This window comes from Cervus elaphus, chromosome 2 (assembly GCF_910594005.1).
Source record: "Cervus elaphus chromosome 2, mCerEla1.1, whole genome shotgun sequence".
Lineage (NCBI taxonomy): Eukaryota > Metazoa > Chordata > Mammalia > Artiodactyla > Cervidae > Cervus > Cervus elaphus.
The window spans coordinates 31,430,613-31,447,264 of NC_057816.1; the positions used below are offsets into that span (position 1 = coordinate 31,430,613).

A 16,652-nucleotide genomic window follows, 5' to 3' on the forward strand; every position below is an offset into this window, starting at 1 on the left:
ATGTGAGAGTGGACTATAAAGAAAGCTGAGCGCTGAAGAATTGATGCTTTTGAATTTGTGGTGTTGGAGAAGACTCTTGAGAGTTCCTTGGACTGCAAGGAGATCCAACCAGTCCATCCTAAAGGAAATCAGTCTTGGATATTCACTGGAAGGACTGATGCTGAAGCTGAAACTCCAATACTTTGGCTATCTGACTCATCTGAAAAGACCTGATGCTGGGAAAGACTGAAGGTGGGAGGAGAAGGGGACAAGAGAGGATGAGATGGTTGGATGGCATCACCGACTCGATGGACTTGAGTTTGAGCAAGTTGCAGAGTTGGTGATGGACAGGGAGGCCTGGCGTGCTGCAGTTGGGGTCGCAAAGAGTTGGACATGACTGAGCCACTTAACTGAACTGAGGCATGACCCTGTTTTAATAAGTTCCTCCCCTTGTGCCCCAGGGTACAGACTGCTAACAGTCTTCCCCTAAGCTGCCCATCCACGCATGACACAACCTGTTTGTCTGGATTCTTGGTCCTTACACTTATAAACACAATGTTCTGCCTGCAATTCATTCCCATTATATTGCAATTATATGTTTACTTAACTGCGATGCCTTCAATAAGAACTATGTGTTTTTACTCACGTTTCATTCTCAGATGGCCAACCACATAAACAGACATTTTATAAAGTTTGCTAAATGAATGAACGAAAGTTATTACACTAAACTCTTTTTTCTAATTATGTATTTTATGTTTCCCATAGTAGATTGAGAACTACTTAAATACAAGCAAAAGTATCCTTGGTGCCCATCACAATAAATGTTTTTCATTGAACATACAAATGAGTGGGGAAAAAATGTCATCCTATATAGTGCTGAGTAATATAAAGTGCCTGCATATCCAAGGAAATAGATTCTTTGGTGAGTCTTGTAGCTATTCTTATATGATTACTATCCCAGAGGAGACAGAGTTCCAGAGGGAAGAGAAGTTATTATTACTCCTACTCACTTAGCTTGACAGAGCCATCCATTCCCAACAGGATGTTGTCACTCTTGATGTCTCTATGAATAACTTGGTTTGAATGCAGAAACTCCAAAGCTTGCAGGCACTGTTGAAGTGATGTGGGCAGAAGGATAAAGAAAGGACAAATAATTATGAAAACTTACAGAAAATAACTAATCCAATCTCCTCATTTTATGATAACAAAAGTGAGGCCCCAGTGAGTAAAAGAACTTACTCCAAAGCAACCTAGATGCCCATCAGCAGATGAATGGATAAGGAAGCTGTGGTACATATACACCATGGAATATTACTCAGCCATTAAAAAGAATTCATTTGAATCAGTCCTAATGAGATGGATGAAACTGGAGCCCCTTATACAGAGTGAAGTAAGCCAGAAAGATAAAGAACATTACAGCATACTAACACATATATATGAAATTTAGAAAGATGGTAACGATAACCCTATATGCAAAACAGAAAAAGAGACACAGAAGTACAGAACAGACTTTTGAACTCTGTGGGAAAAGGTGAGGGTGGGATGTTTTGAAAGAACAGCATGTATGTTATCTATGGTGAAACAGATCACCAGCCCAGGTGGGATGCATGAGACAAGTGCTCGGGCCTGGTGCACTGGGAAGACCCAGAGGAATCGGGTGGAGAGGGAGGTGGGAGAGGGGATCGGGATGGGGAATACGTGTAACTCTATGGCTGATTCATATCAATGTACAACAAAACCCACTGAAATGTTGTGAAGTGATTAGCCTCCAACTAATTAAAAAAAAAAAAAAAAAAAAAGAACTTACTCCAAATAAATGGAAGAGGCAGGTCTAAAACCCAGTCTCCCGTCTCATTACTAGACATACTTTTAATACTCGATGCTGCCTCATACCTTTCTTGTAAGATACTTGACCACAGTGTATTGTAACATGGCTTATAATAGTTTTAGGTACAGGAGTTCCTCCAAAGTGTTTTAGAATTGTTTACAGACCATTAGCACCTTGACAAAGAACCCAAGGCAAAAAAAAAAAAAAAGTACTGAGGAAGAATGGAAAGGATTTTGTAAAGAAAAAACTACAGGAAAATGACAAATAAGAGTCACATTTGGGAAACTAAACAAATGGAAATGATACTAGAAGCTGTGAATTTAGGAAGATAATCTTATTTTGGTGAGGAGGTAAGTTTGTACTGTTTGCTGTATTCTGGTTTTTACATTCCCAAAAACATCTGCAGACAAATGTCCAGCAGGCAACTGCAGGTGTGAATCTTGAGTACTGTAGAGAGGCTGGACTTGAAATAAACGTTTACAAGCTTTTAAGTTATGGTAATGGTTGAAATTGGCAAATGCTATAGGAAATAAAGAAGAAAGAAAAGAACCTTGGAAAACACACAGGCAGAATGAGCAATACGGCAACTGCAAACAATAATAAAAATGCCTGGTTCTGACCAATAACATTATTCTAGACAAATCTCTTATTCCCTCTGGGCTACTGTCTTCCCATCTGTAAAAGGTGGGGATCAGAAAAGATACTCTCAAGGTTACTACTCAATCTATTAGTAAGATAATAACCCAAAGCTAAATTTTAGAGACTTCTACCTCTAAAAACATGAAAAAGATGCAAACGAATTAGAGGACACTATTGAAATATTCTCAACTTAATACTTCACTTTCTAAGAATACACCAATGGCTAAATTAAAAACAAACCAATATCCAGAAGAGGCTTTCCCTGGAAAAGTAAGACCTGTTTTTCTAAGGAGGGTAGAGACTTTGGCCTCTGGATGTCAAAAGTTATAAACAGAAAGGATGATTTCTAGAAATTGGAACCATCATGCATTGCTAGTAGGAATATAAAATGGTATAGCCACTGTGGTAAACATTTTGGCCAGTCCTCAAAATATTAAACATAAAGTCTCTACATGACCAGAAGACCCACTTCTAGGCACACACCCAAGAGAAGTGAAAACATATTTAACCAACAACTTATCCATGAATGTTCACAGCATTATCCGTAAGTCAAAAAGTGGAAATTACCCAAATGTCCATCAGCTGATGGACAGGCAAATAAACAGAATCTTACTTGTTAATAAAAGAACATATGCTATAAAATGGATGAGCCTTCAAAATATTATACTAAGCAAAATGAGCCAATCAGAGCACATATTACATTTTTATATGAAATACCTGGAACAAGCAAATCTACAGAGAAACAAAATAGACTAGTGACTGCATAAGCCTGGAAGAGATGGGAAACAGGTTGGGTGGGGGCAGTCGGGGGTGACTGCTAATAGGTATGGAGTTTCTTTTTCAGTTCAGTTCGGTTGCTCAGTTGTGTCTGAATCTTTCTGACCCCATGGACTGCAGCATGCCAGGCTTCCCTGTCCATCACCAACTCCCGGAGCTTGCTTAAACTCATGTCTATCGAGTCGGTGATGCCATCCAACCATCTCATCCTCTGTCATCCCCTTCTCCTTCTGCCTTCAATCTTTCCCAGCACCAGGGTCTTTTCAAATGAGTCAGTTTTTCATATCAAGTGGACAAAGTATTGGAGTTTCAGCTTCAGCATCAGTCCTTTCAACGAATATTCAAGACTGATTTCCTTTAGGATGGACTGGTTGGATCTCCTTGCAGTCCAAGAGACTCTCAAGAGTCTTCTCCAACACCACAAATTCAAAAGCATCAATTCTTCAGCGCTCAGCTTTCTTTATAGTCCAACTCTCACATCCATACATGACTAGTGGAAAAACCATAGCTTTGACTAGATGGAACTTTTGTCAGCAAAGTAATGTCTGCTTTTTAATATGCTGTCTAGGTTGGTCATAACTTTTCTTCCAAGGAGCAAGCATCTTACCATCTGCAGTGACTTTGGAGCCCAAAAAAATAAAAGTCTCTCACTATTCCCATTGTTTCCCCATCTATTTCCCATGAAGTGATGGGACCAGATGCCATGATCTTAGTTTTCTGAATGTTGAGTTTTAAGCCAGCCTTTTCACTCTCCTCTTTCACTTTCATCAAGAGGCTCTTTAGTTCTTCTTTGCTTTCTGCCATAAGGGTGGTGTCATCTGCATATCTGAGGTTATTGATATTTCTCCTGGCAATCTTGATTCCAGCTTGTGCTTCATCTAGCCCAGCATTTTGCATGAGGTACTCTGCATATAAGTTAAATAAGCAGAATGAAGAATTTTCCACCGTTGGTTGTGATCCACACAGTCAAAGGCTTTGGCATAGTTATTAAAGCAAAAGCAGATGTTTTTCTGGAACTCTCTTGCTTTTTTGATGATCCAACGAATGTCGGCAATTTGATCTCTGGTTCCTCTGCCTTTTCTAAATCCAGCTTGGACATCTGGAAGTTCACGGTTCACATACTGTTGAAGCCTGGCTTGGAGACTGTTGAGCATTACTTTGCTAGCGTGTGAGATGAGTGCAATTGTGCGGTAAGTTTGAACACTCTGTTTCTTTTTAGGGTGATGCAAATGTTCTAAAACTGATTATGGTGATAGCTGTATAACTAAATATACTAATACCTTTTAAATTATGCACTTTAAATGGGTGAATAATATGGTATGTGAATTATATCTTAATAAAGGTATTTTTAGAAAGGTGCATTATCTCTATGAGAACTTATGGATAATAGTAATGCCATGAAAAAAAAATAGTAATGCCATGTATTTGCATAACATTTAAATGTTTATCCAAGTGCTTTTTGATCCACGTGGTACCCCTAAGGTATACACATTATGAATGTTGCAATTCCTAAGATAAATCACTTGAGACATACTGATTTCCCCAAGCATATATTTGCATGTATCTCAATCAGTAAAAGTCAATTCTTCAGATGACTGAAATGAATAACATCTTAGATATTACAATAACTCTGCATTTCCAAAGGTCCCCAGAATATAAACAGATATATAGTTTATCTATGATATTAGATTTCATGGGGGAAATGTGATTAGGAAAAAACGTCTTGAAAGTTTCCTGGTGGCAGAGGGAGGATAATGAAAAAATTTGAGAAACACCACCTCAGTGGCACAATAAAGACAATAAATCAGATCTCCTAAGAATCCCAGGCCTGTGTTAATTCCATTAACCTACCTATGTATGTGTTCTAGATCCCAGGGTTTTTAATGAAAAGATGATTGTATTTTCTAGGACAGAGTGATTTCACATGACTTTATTTTTCCTCGTATTATTACAAAACCATGTAATTTCATCTGCATGCTTCTAATTCCTCTATCATCAAACCCTAGGCATACTCATCCCCATGAAACTCTGAACCTAATCTTCTAACCACTTAATCATGCACTCTTTCCCTAATTCCCAAACGTTTATACTATTAGGCTATGAGAAACTTTCAGTCTCTTATCAGCAAAGCACCCAATACACCCAACTTCTCCAAATACTCCCTTCATCCTCTCGCTCTAATTTAAGATGTGGCCATCCCCTAAGGACACTGCTTCTCATGTAGGCCTTGCCAAGGTTTGTATTCCCCCTCCTCATACAAGCATTTTACAGATTTTTTTTTCCTTTTTTTTTTCATTTATTTTTATTGGTTGGAGGCTAATTACTTTACAATATTGCAGTGGTTTTTGCCATACATTGACATGAATCAGCCATGGATTTACATGTGTTCCCCATCCTGAACCCCCCTCCCACCTCCCTCCCTATCCCATTCCTCTGGGTCATCCCAGTGCACCAGCCCTGAGCACTTGTCTCATGCATCCAACCTGGATTGGTGTTCTGTTTCACACTTGATAATATACATGTTTCGATGCTGTTCTCTCAGATCATCCCACCCTCCCTTTCTCCCAGAGTCCAAAAGTTTGTTCTATACATCTGTGTCTCTTTTTCTGTCTTGCATATAGGGTTATCGTTACCATCTTTCTAAATTCCATATATATGCATTAGTATACTGTATTGGTCTTTATCTTTCTGGCTTACTTCACTCTGTATAATGGGCTCCAGTTTTATCCATCTCATTAGAACTGATTCAAATGTATTCTTTTTAATGGCTGAGTAATATTCCACTGTGTATATGTACCATAGCTTTCTTATCCATTCGTCTGCTGGTGGGCATCTAGGTTGCTTCCATGTCCTGGCTATTATAAACAGTGCTGTGATGAACATTGGGGTACATGTGTCTCTTTCAGATCTGGTTTCCTCGGTGTGTATGCCCAGGAGTGGGATTGCTGGGTCATATGGCAGTTCTATTTCCAGTTTTTTAAGGAATCTCCACACTGTTCTCCATAGTGGCTGTACTAGTTTGCATTCCCACCAACAGTGTAAGAGGGTTCCCTTTTCTCCACACCCTCTCCAGCATTTATTGCTTGTAGACTTTTGGACAGCAGCCATTCTGACTGGCGTGTAATGGTACCTCATTGTGGTTTTGATTTGCATTTCTCTGATAATGAGTGATGTTGAGCATCTTTTCATGTGTTTGTTAGCCATCTGTATGTCTTCTTTGGAGAAACGTTTGTTTAGATCTTTGGCCCATTTTTTGATTGGGTCATTTATTTTTCTGGGATTGAGCTGCAGGAGTTGCTTGTATATTTTTGAGATTAATCCTTTGTCCATTTTATAGACTTTAAACGTTTGACAGCAACAAGGAGAGAGAATACTGATTTAAACTTTGTTTCCTATTTCTTTCACCTGGAAGTATGTTACCCTAGATTTTTGCTTGGTTTACTTTCTCATATCATTCAGATCTTTACTCAAATATATGGCAAAACCTTCCATGACTACCTGAAATAGTACCTCCTCTGTCACTATCTCTTTATTCTGCTTTATTTCCTTCATAACACATGAATAAAGCAGGAAAGCAGAAAGAAAAATATGACTAAAATATATACCCATATTAAAGAGATAAAGGAAAATAAATGTTCACAGCAGCTATTTTTAAGAGGCTGAAATAATACATGATTATATATATGTATATATATATATATATGAACTTTCTTTCAGAATATAGTTACCTTTAAAGAAAAAAGAATGGTGATAAAAATCTCAAAACAGGTATCATAAAAGGATGATGGGAGAGTTCAACTAATTTCTCCCACCTCTACAGTGCCCAGGCTGAGATCCCATCAGATGCAGAACCCTGAGATACATAGATATGGAAGCCATGTCCTGCTCAAGTCTGATTGGCTGTTGGCCTTACCTCACGGCACACAGCTGCGATCTGACCTTCGTCCATGCAAGTTTCCGTTACCACGTCTGTCAGAGAACCTCCAGCCAAATATTCCATGACAACCCATAGCTCATCTCCCACGAGGTAACTGCAGGGGTAAAGGTGAAAGGTGAGTAGAATACACTGAGTAGGGCACACTGAGCCATAGCAGTGGCTTTCAAAGGACAAGCGTATACACAGAGTGACTGCATTTCCCTCAACTCTGAAAGTTGTCCTTTTTTCTGAAGGAAAGCAGAATCTATGGAACTGTTTCACTAGCTTGACATCTCTTAAGGATTCGACTAGAGAAAACAAAGTAGACTGTCCTGTGATGCTCCAAAAGTCAGAACTAAAATCACGAGGTTGAAAATGCAATAAAATTTTATTTCATCATGACACAAAGCAGTATTTCTTAAAATCAGGCATGGTTCCCACACCTCTAGAAGCAAGAAAGCAGAGAGCACCCAAACGTCTGACGAAGATGGGATTTGGAGTCCATGTTACCAATATTAGGGAAGTCACTAAACATCCTTGAGAGTTCTACTAGATTTGAGATCCATGAGACCAGTACCAGGTCATGTTCAAGATTCCATCCCCAGAGAGAGTGGCACAGTAGATGCCATTATTTACTGAGTAAATCAATGAGTAAAACAAAAGATAACTGCAAATGTTAAATAAAGTAATGGTTATAAAAACCAGTAAGAAGCTGTAGAGTTTTATACACACAGCCATTCTGCTGACAATGATCTCCATTTTGAACATCTCTGATTCTAAGAAGGGAATAAATTTGGTAAGGCTTGCAGAACCAAAGCCTCTTCTGGAAGCCAAGTGTTTCCAATTTAGTACTGTATCACTAGAGAGACTGTGGGGCTGAGAAGAGCTAAAACTGACAGTTTCACTCAGGGACTGGATCACTCAGCTCTGTTATATGATAAGTAAAAAGGTCACTTAGCCTGTCAGTTTCCTCTGCTACAAAATAAGACAAATAAACAACAAAGACAGTCTAGAGCTCTACAAACTCTTGCGCTAGCTTTAGACAAAGGAGGCAGACTGGATTGCCTTGAGCTGTGTGGTATGTCATCTCATCTTCCTCCCCATATTGGGACTACTGCTGGGCAGATGGGAGGCTACTGGAAAAAATAAATAGTCTCAAGTAAAGGGTAAGATTTAAATCCTATTCTCTTGCCTATTAATCAATTCAGTCCTCTTTCTATAATATTATGCATTCTTTATACATCAAAGTCTTAAAATTTTTTAATGTCCATGAAGAATAAATATGATAGATTAATTTCTCCTTCAACAATCTCTTATGAGAAGACTGTGGGGACTTGGACCAAAAGAGAATTCAGGACTGGGTAAAAAGCCCTCCATTGGCATAAGCCTATTTCATCCCTGACAAAGAATGTCCATTTATAGACCATCCCCCAGCACATCGAAAAGACATCTGTCAACTTGGACTGACTGGGGGGAAAACACGAGTGTACAAAAGATTATGTGGACACTGACAAAGCAGAGTCCCTTTAGCTGGGCCTCACATAATGCTCTCAAGACCAGATTCATGTTGTCTGAATTACTATGCAGCTATACACTGTGCCAAAATACCATCAAGAAAGCTTCAGAGCATCCCATATTCAGAGAAGAAAAAATATGAATGGAGTTCTCCTCTGGGAACTCACGAAAACCACAGATTCTCAAATGTAGCACCTTCACTGAATGTTCAGCTTAAGAGTATGCACTCTTCTGCTCCAGCAAGAGCTCCTAGGTATGTTTTTCTATACCAGACTGACTGATGGCAGGGACTGAGCCTAATTATTTCTGACTACAGAATATAATAAGCCTCTGGAAACACCAGCAAAGGCATGATAAACAATTTATAAACCTTCTAATCCCATTCCCAGAACACAGATTCATTCAACCACATGCATTTTGTTGTTTACTTACCTCCACTAATGAAGAACTCACTATTTTATGAGATAGGCCATACCCTTAAGACAGCTTTCATTTTTCCTTATCCTGAGCCAAAATGTGGTATCCTTATTACCTTCAGAAGCTTATCCATGCTTTATTCTCCATATAATAAGTTCTTAAAAGAGATGGGAGGATGAATAACTTTAGAGGATTCTTCAGAGTCAGTCATGACCTACATCATGGAGAGACTATCATCTCCAAAACAGAGAAGGCCAAAGTCCAACTCCTTTCCTCTTTAAAGAAATGAATGCTTACCACTTTTAGATTCAGAACAAGAAATCTGGCATAATCTGGCAGCAATGAAAACAAGTTGGCAATGCACAATAAATAGTAAGAAAAATTACTGAGAGTCCAAGACTTGGTCCAATATCACCTTCACCTCTGATGTCTCTGAAACCCAGGCAAGAGGCACTTTCTTTGTTCAGATACGGTAGAAAAAAACATAATATGATGGAAAGGGCATGGACGTTGATGCTAGGAATATTCAAATCCAAAACCCTCATTTGCTACTTACTGGCTTACTGGTCTTGGACAAGTTATTAACTTCTATGAATCTCAGTTTCTTCATCTGTAAAATACAGACAATAAACCCTACCTTATAATGAGATACTGCTAGTCACAAAAGTACTTAGTACAAAGAAAAGCATAACACAAATATTAGCTACAACTCTTATTATTACCTTAAAGAGCAGAATTCTTACAGGCTGGAAAGATGGGTTAAAAGAATCAAAATGGAATTTAATGAAGATAACCAAAAATCTATGTTACCAGTTTAAGGCAAGCTCTTGTTAAGAAAAAAAAAAAAAGGATCAGAGATTTGAACTGACTACATACCTACTAGGGGTCAACAATGAAAATAGAACACTTAAAAAAAAAAAAAATTTAATGAACAACAACAACAAAAAAAATGAAATCAAGTTCCATAGTGTTTAGAACAAAGGAGGGGTTGTACTCTCTCCATACGGCTCAAATCTCAAACAAAACTACTGAATGTCACATTTTAAGATAATACAGACAAACTAGAAGTTATTCAGCAGGGTAAGCAGGATGAGGAAAAGATTTAAGATGCAGAATGATTTAAAGACCTTTGCATCTGACTCAGGCAGATGGGCTGAAGGCATTCCCTGGGGCAGGACCAGCTGGGAGAAGCTGTAGGATGGCAGGGTTCAGCTTAACCCAGAAGACTGTGCAGCCGTTAGAGATGTCCAGCAACATGCAGGCTCAGAGGCACAGAGCTGAGCACCTTAAAAGATTCTTGAATGGAAACAGTTCTGAGTGCTGGTGTTGCCTTCTCTAATAGCACTACCATCCATCAGTCCCAAAGGCCTTATTTCTCTAACAGGACTACCACTCCATACCTGTCCAAGTAGTTCACAATATTTGGGTTCTTGTTTTCCCTCATGACCAGGATCTCATTAATAATCAGCTCTTTCTTCGGCTGCTGCTGAAGGTTCATCTGCTTGATGGCCACCTGAAATCAAAGTACATTCAATGTATAACCAGAATCACTCTGAATTTACTGAGCACCTATTAAGTACCAGACATAAACACTTAGGAGACAGAGATGAATAAAATATGGTCTGAGCCCTTGAGGAACTCACAGTTTATCACTGGTGACCAATGGTACTCAGTGCTAAGTCCAGTAACATCAACGTTATCTGGGAATGTGCTGGAAATGAAAATTTTCAGGCCCCAACCAAATCTACTGAATCAGAAACTCTGTGGGTTTTTTTTTTTTTTTTTGGGGGGGGGTGGTTTGCACAAATTTTCAATTTAATGGAAAAGTTCACTTGCTAAGTATAAGGATCATTTATTACTTGGCATTGGTACTGGTGTCACTGGAGGTGAGGATAATACATGGTTATGAAGAATTTAAATGAGGAAGTAAAAGAATTTTAAAACTGATCTTTCCATTCATCTCTCAACCTTCTTAGATCTCTACTTAATCCAAGCTCAAGTACTGATAAATAGGGACTTCCTTTTCCTCAAAAACCCTGTATTTTAACAAGCCCTCCAAGTAATTCTAATGTGAACCAAAGTTTGAAGATCAAGCTTGCTACAAAATACTTATATTAGAAAAAAACACTTTTAAAACTCACAATATAAAAGACGTGTGCTTTAACAAAAGCCCACACAAAATGTTACAGAAACATAAAACTGGCAAGAACTCTTTCACACTATCAATGTAGAGGCTTCATAAAGGGGAGATGCCTTTTTAAACTGTGGAAAAGTAAATCAGAGTTGACCAGGTTAAGAGAGAATAGAAAAGGGGGATCCTTAATGTTTATGTATGAAAAAGATCTTGATAGGCTTTTTGTCTATAGAAATAAACAAATTTTCACATAATACCAACTTAAGGGATATGTGCATCCATTTTTGCAGCATGTCAGGTACTACATAGAATATTTTCAAACATATTTCATTTAATCCTCTGAGACACGTTATGACTTAAATATTACTACCGACCATGTTTGACAGATGAGGAAATTGTAATTTAGAGAGGATATGTGACTTGCAAACCCAAAAGTTCATTAGCAAAATCAGAATTAGAATCTCAAAAGCAATGCCCATTTATTCTGCACACAGAGCCAGATTAATCTTCCCCACTGTACACATTTGATAACACTCTCCCAGATTCAAAATTTAAAAGGTTCCTGTTCCGAGAGAATGTTCCCAACATTCAAAGTCCTTCTGATCTGACCTCTATCTTACTTCTCACTGTATTCTTTCATATGCTACATTGAAACATGTAAGCTCATATTTGAGCTTCTCTCCATTTGGAACATCTTACACTGTTTTCACATGTTCAAAACCTTCTTATACTTTGTATCAGACCAAAAGAAAATTCCTTCTCCAAACCAGAGAGGTTTGTTGCCTTCTTTAAAGCCCTATAGGACCGTATTCACACAACTCTTGGGGAACTCACCACACTGAATTGTATGATGACTAGTTAGGGTGTGTACCTCGAGACCCTTGAGAGCTCGTTTGAAAGCTCAGGATCCCTGATGCCAACCATAGGGCCTGATACAGTGTGTGCTCAGCAAATCTTTCTGGCAATGATGAGGAAAAGATAGAATTCAGTGGGTTGATAAATACTTTGTTTTTAAACCACAAAGAGCATCAGCAATAGGCTACTCCATCCCACAGGACTAGACTTCAAATTATTTAAGTGTTTATTTCCTAGAAATAACAGTGAAGAACATGAACATCTAACAGAACAGCTATAACTAGTCATTCCAGAATCATCCAGAAAAGTAAAAGATGAATAATTCAACTTTTATGGGAAAACTCCCAACTCTATTATTTCTTCAAATCAAGTATGGACAGTCTTCTGACAAGAGTCATTTATCAGTAAGAACAGAAACTATTTTTTTTAAACATTTTGACCACCTCTACTCCCTACCCTAAGTGAGAAAAAATTGCTTTGGAGTAGGGTCCCCTATCAGGGAAGGCTTCTGGTCTGGCTACAGTTTTCTGTAACACCTGATGTTAGCTTTTTCTAACATCTGAAGAGGAAAACATTGATCTAAAGGCCCATCACATTAAGACTGTAAGCCCTTATAACACATATTAAGATCTGGATCCTGTGCAGTTCCTAAGGCCATCCTGGAGGATGGGACAGTGCTTGTGAACTTCACAGAGGTCGCTGCTGGCAGCAGCAAGGGAGAAGAGAGGCAGGCCATGGATGACAGAGAAGGGGACAGTCTTTTCCAATAACTACTGACTAAACATGGGCTAGGCTAAACACCCTTCACCTGATCAGATCCCTCCTAACTCAAGCCAGCAGACAGCACTCCCATAACAGAAGAAGAGCTGGGTTTGAACTCCGAGGGCCTAAGCTCTGGGGCTGATTCTGTCACTTACCAGCCTTGACCAATCACAAGCTCCCTGAGCCTCCATCTCTTTATCAATACTAAGGATAATAATCCCCACCCTGATTTCCCTCCCCATAGGATTCTTTTGGGAACTAAAAGAAATAGTGGCCAACGTGTCACTCATACATAAGAAATTTAAATAATAGAGTAATACAACAGTGAAAATGCTAATCACTGTTATAACTGCATTTGATGAGTACTTGGCACAGCGCAGCAAGAATGACAACATAATCAGCAGGAATGACAGCAAAAACCAATCACTCTCCCATCACACAGTGTCAGGTGCTCGACTGACATCGTCTCTGTAAAACTTAACAACCCTGTCAAGGGAAAATCATCCTCTGCATTTTCAGATAAGAAAATGAAGACCAAGACTTACAAGGAAGTTGCCCAAGGTCATAATCAATGCCTTCAGGCTTGTATGACTTCAAAGCATCTTCCAGTCTATTTTCTCTATTACACACATTCCCTCTAAAATATAGGCTTGAAAATTAATTGTCAGGTCTAGAACTAGAAAATTTCCAGCACTAACATGCTTATCTTCCTACATGTGACAGATAATAGCTCTCCTTTTCCATCTGGGAACTCCCAATATGCAGTCACTCACAAAGACAGAGCATCCCGCCAGCTCCACTAAAGATTTATACTCCCTGGGGGAGAAAATGAGGCCTTCCTGGCTACACTGCATTAGCTACCCTAATGGACTTGCTTCCATTCATAGTTTTGTAACCACAAAGCAAGCACATGACATCAAGTTTGTTTCCCATGGCCAGCTTCTCACACATGCAGCTCCAGACCGTCCAGGAACCAGCCAGCACCAGCCTGCCTCCCATCAAAGGCTATGAGGCTCCAGGTCAGAAATATGACAAGGGGCCATGGTGCCAAACCTTACTGCAGCCTAGCAGTCAAGAAAACACAGGTTAAGATTTAGAAGCAAAAGATTCTAACCCAGTCCTTGTTAACTGCTGGCAGCACAACCCCGCAAAAGTTACTTTAACACCAAGCCTCAAATTTCTCATCAGCAAAAAGGAAGTAATATTGCCAACTGTGTAGGGTTCTTTTTAGTACTGGTATAACCTCCTCTTTTCTATCTCTGCCTCCAATATAGCATATTTAAAATCAGCAAAATGATACCATCCCTCCTTCCTTCCTTCCTTACAATTATTTCAACACAGGTTTCTGTAAGCATTATAAGAGTTTTATATATACACAACAGAAAGTATGGTTTCTTACACTTATACATATATATGTTTTTATTTATTTTTTTTTGGGGGGGGGTAAATAGTTTTAATGTGTAACAGCAGGCCAGCTGGGGAGGACAATACCCTCCAAGGCCCCAGCCCTTCTCCCATGATGGCCTGGGACCTGTGTGTGCCGGCCAGACCCGTGCCTGCCCTGGCCCTGCAGCCCACCAGTCCCAGGGAGGGTGGGAGAGGAAAAGTGGGGAGCCAGGAGCTCAGCCTGGAGAGTTCAGGGGAGCAAACACAGTGGCTAGTTGAATCTGGGCTTGGAAAAGTCCATCTCTGGATGCTGACCCATGAACTTCTTCAGAATCTCCTGTTTCTTCTGCTCATCCGAGGTAGGCAGCCCCATGGACTTCTGTCTCTGGTCATACATCATCTTCTCCACCATGCTACAGGTCTCACTATCCAGGTCTGACAGTTTGGAGTTCTCGGGGTTGATCTTCTTAGTATTTATCTCGGGGTCACTGGATACCAAGCGGCTCCACCACTCCATCTTGTTGATCTTCTCCAGATGCACCATCACCACCTTGCCATCCTCGATGAGCCATGAGCTCTCCTCGACCTTCACCTCATTGTAGAGCTCCCCATCCATGATCGCTGGCTGTCCCTTGAGCCCCACCCGGAGATGCCTCCGCTAGATATCCACCACCACATCCTTCCCCTTCAGACTGAAGTTCACGCAGAACGGAACGGCCAGGTCCAGCTCCGACAGGGTCCAGGTCCAGCGGTAACTGGGCAGGTCTGCCCCGTTGCCGAGGTTGGGCTTCAGCTTCCCTTTGTCCTTCTCATCCTCCTCCTCCTCCTCCTTGGCCTCCTGCTTCCCTGGGGAGCCAAGACTGCCTTTCTTGAGCTGGCGTCCTTTTTCTGGTCAATTTCCAGCTGTAGCCTCTCAACCTCCTCCTTAGTCAGTTCCTTGATCTGGGGCCCGGAGGTCTCTGACTTGGCCTCCGTGGCCAACCTGGCTGCCCGCTCCACCTTCTCCCACTGATCAGTCTCCTGCCGAGCTTGCTTCTCCCGCCGGGCCTTCTGTGCCAGCTGGTTGTGGTGGTTGAAAGTCTGTGTGATAAGCTTTTCTGCCATGCCTTCTTCTCCTCCAACAAAGAAGTCTGTTTTGCATCGAAGGAAGCTGAAGAAAGTGTTCACCGGCTCCTGCACGCCGCCCTCGTGCTGCTGCGCCATGGCCAGCAACATGCCGTCGAACCGATCCTCCTCCTGCTCCCCACCCATCATGCCAGCTGCTAGCCACGCTCCGAAATTCAAGCTCCACACTCGCATCCCGCGCTCCCTGACCCTTCGGATCATGTCCAGTCCAACGGCTCCGGTCTGCCTTCCGTATATATGTTTTTAATGTCTGAATCTTTCATAGTTCTTAGCATAAGTGTAGTATAAAGCAAATGATCAGTAAACACTGTGTGAAACAAATATGTGCAGATAAAAGTTAATATATATGTAATTCTTAGTTTATGATGTATTTTTCAAATGCATTGCTTCACATAACTTATTTAACAGTCTTGTGAGGTGTATGTTATCATGCATATTTTAAAAAGAAATAAAATTCAAGCTCCAGAGGTCAAACGACTTTTCCAAGCTTTTATAAGTAAGTAAAGGTAAACATCTAGGCTTCCCTTGTGGCTCAGCTGGTAAAGAAGCTGCCTGCAATGAGGGAGACCTGAGTTATATCCCTGGGTTGGGAAGATCCTCTGGAAAAGGGAAAGGCTACCCACTGCAGTATTCTGGCCTGGAGAATCCCATAGACTGTATAATCCATGGGGTCGCAAAGTGTCAGACACAAATGAGCGACTTTCACTATCCACTAAAGGTAACCATCTAGTTATCTGGTTCTCACATTAAAGAACAATTAATAAATCTTTCAACATAATTTTTTTTGAAGTTGACTTACCCTCAATGGAGCCTCAGTATTTGCCACAGACACTTGTAAAAGCCTGACAAGAGCACAGTGAGTTATGTAACTTCTCCAGTACATCATGGGGTTTCAACCACCAAACACATACAAGCAGGTCCTAATTACCTCCCTCAGAGGAGCCCAACTCTATTTTCACTGGAACAAGAGGTGCCTCTCAAGTTCTGAGACCCATCTTTGAACTAAGACCTTTCCCAGGTAACTCCCATCCACAACCCACCTGCCAACATTCCTGCTCTGCAATCAAAGAGTACAAGGCAAAGAAACTTCAAGCATTCTAGATCCCCTTCCTGGTTTCCTTCTGCTGAAGATAAGATCTTGGGTCATTAGGCCTTAGCAATAAGATTAGAGATTTCCCAGCTTATGAAACGTGAGAGACAAAGAGGTGCCTCCAAATGAGAACTTCAATGTCTACCAGAATCCTAGGCACAGAGTAATGGAAGACCCACTAGATTAGAGACAAGAGACAAGGTTTTAAATCTCTTCTATATCAGATTTC

General features: G+C 40.4%; 1 protein-coding gene and 1 pseudogene across 10 annotated transcripts in view; both read right to left on the reverse strand.

Annotated features, from left to right (window-relative positions):
• PAK1 (p21 (RAC1) activated kinase 1) overlaps positions 1–16,652 on the reverse strand; it is a 161,344-nt gene that overhangs the window by 11,958 nt on the left and 132,734 nt on the right. For all 9 annotated transcript variants that reach the window (XM_043875365.1, XM_043875337.1, XM_043875356.1 and 6 more), the window contains 3 exons: positions 10,472–10,584; positions 7,137–7,254; positions 990–1,089 (listed from right to left, as the gene is read on the reverse strand). In XM_043875365.1, the coding sequence (XP_043731300.1) occupies positions 990–1,089; positions 7,137–7,254; positions 10,472–10,584 (331 nt within the window). The remainder of the gene's footprint in view (positions 1–989; positions 1,090–7,136; positions 7,255–10,471; positions 10,585–16,652) is intronic.
• LOC122676075 lies at positions 14,264–15,920 on the reverse strand (annotated as a pseudogene). Its single transcript, XR_006335414.1, has one exon. The product of XR_006335414.1 is annotated as a nuclear migration protein nudC-like (transcript).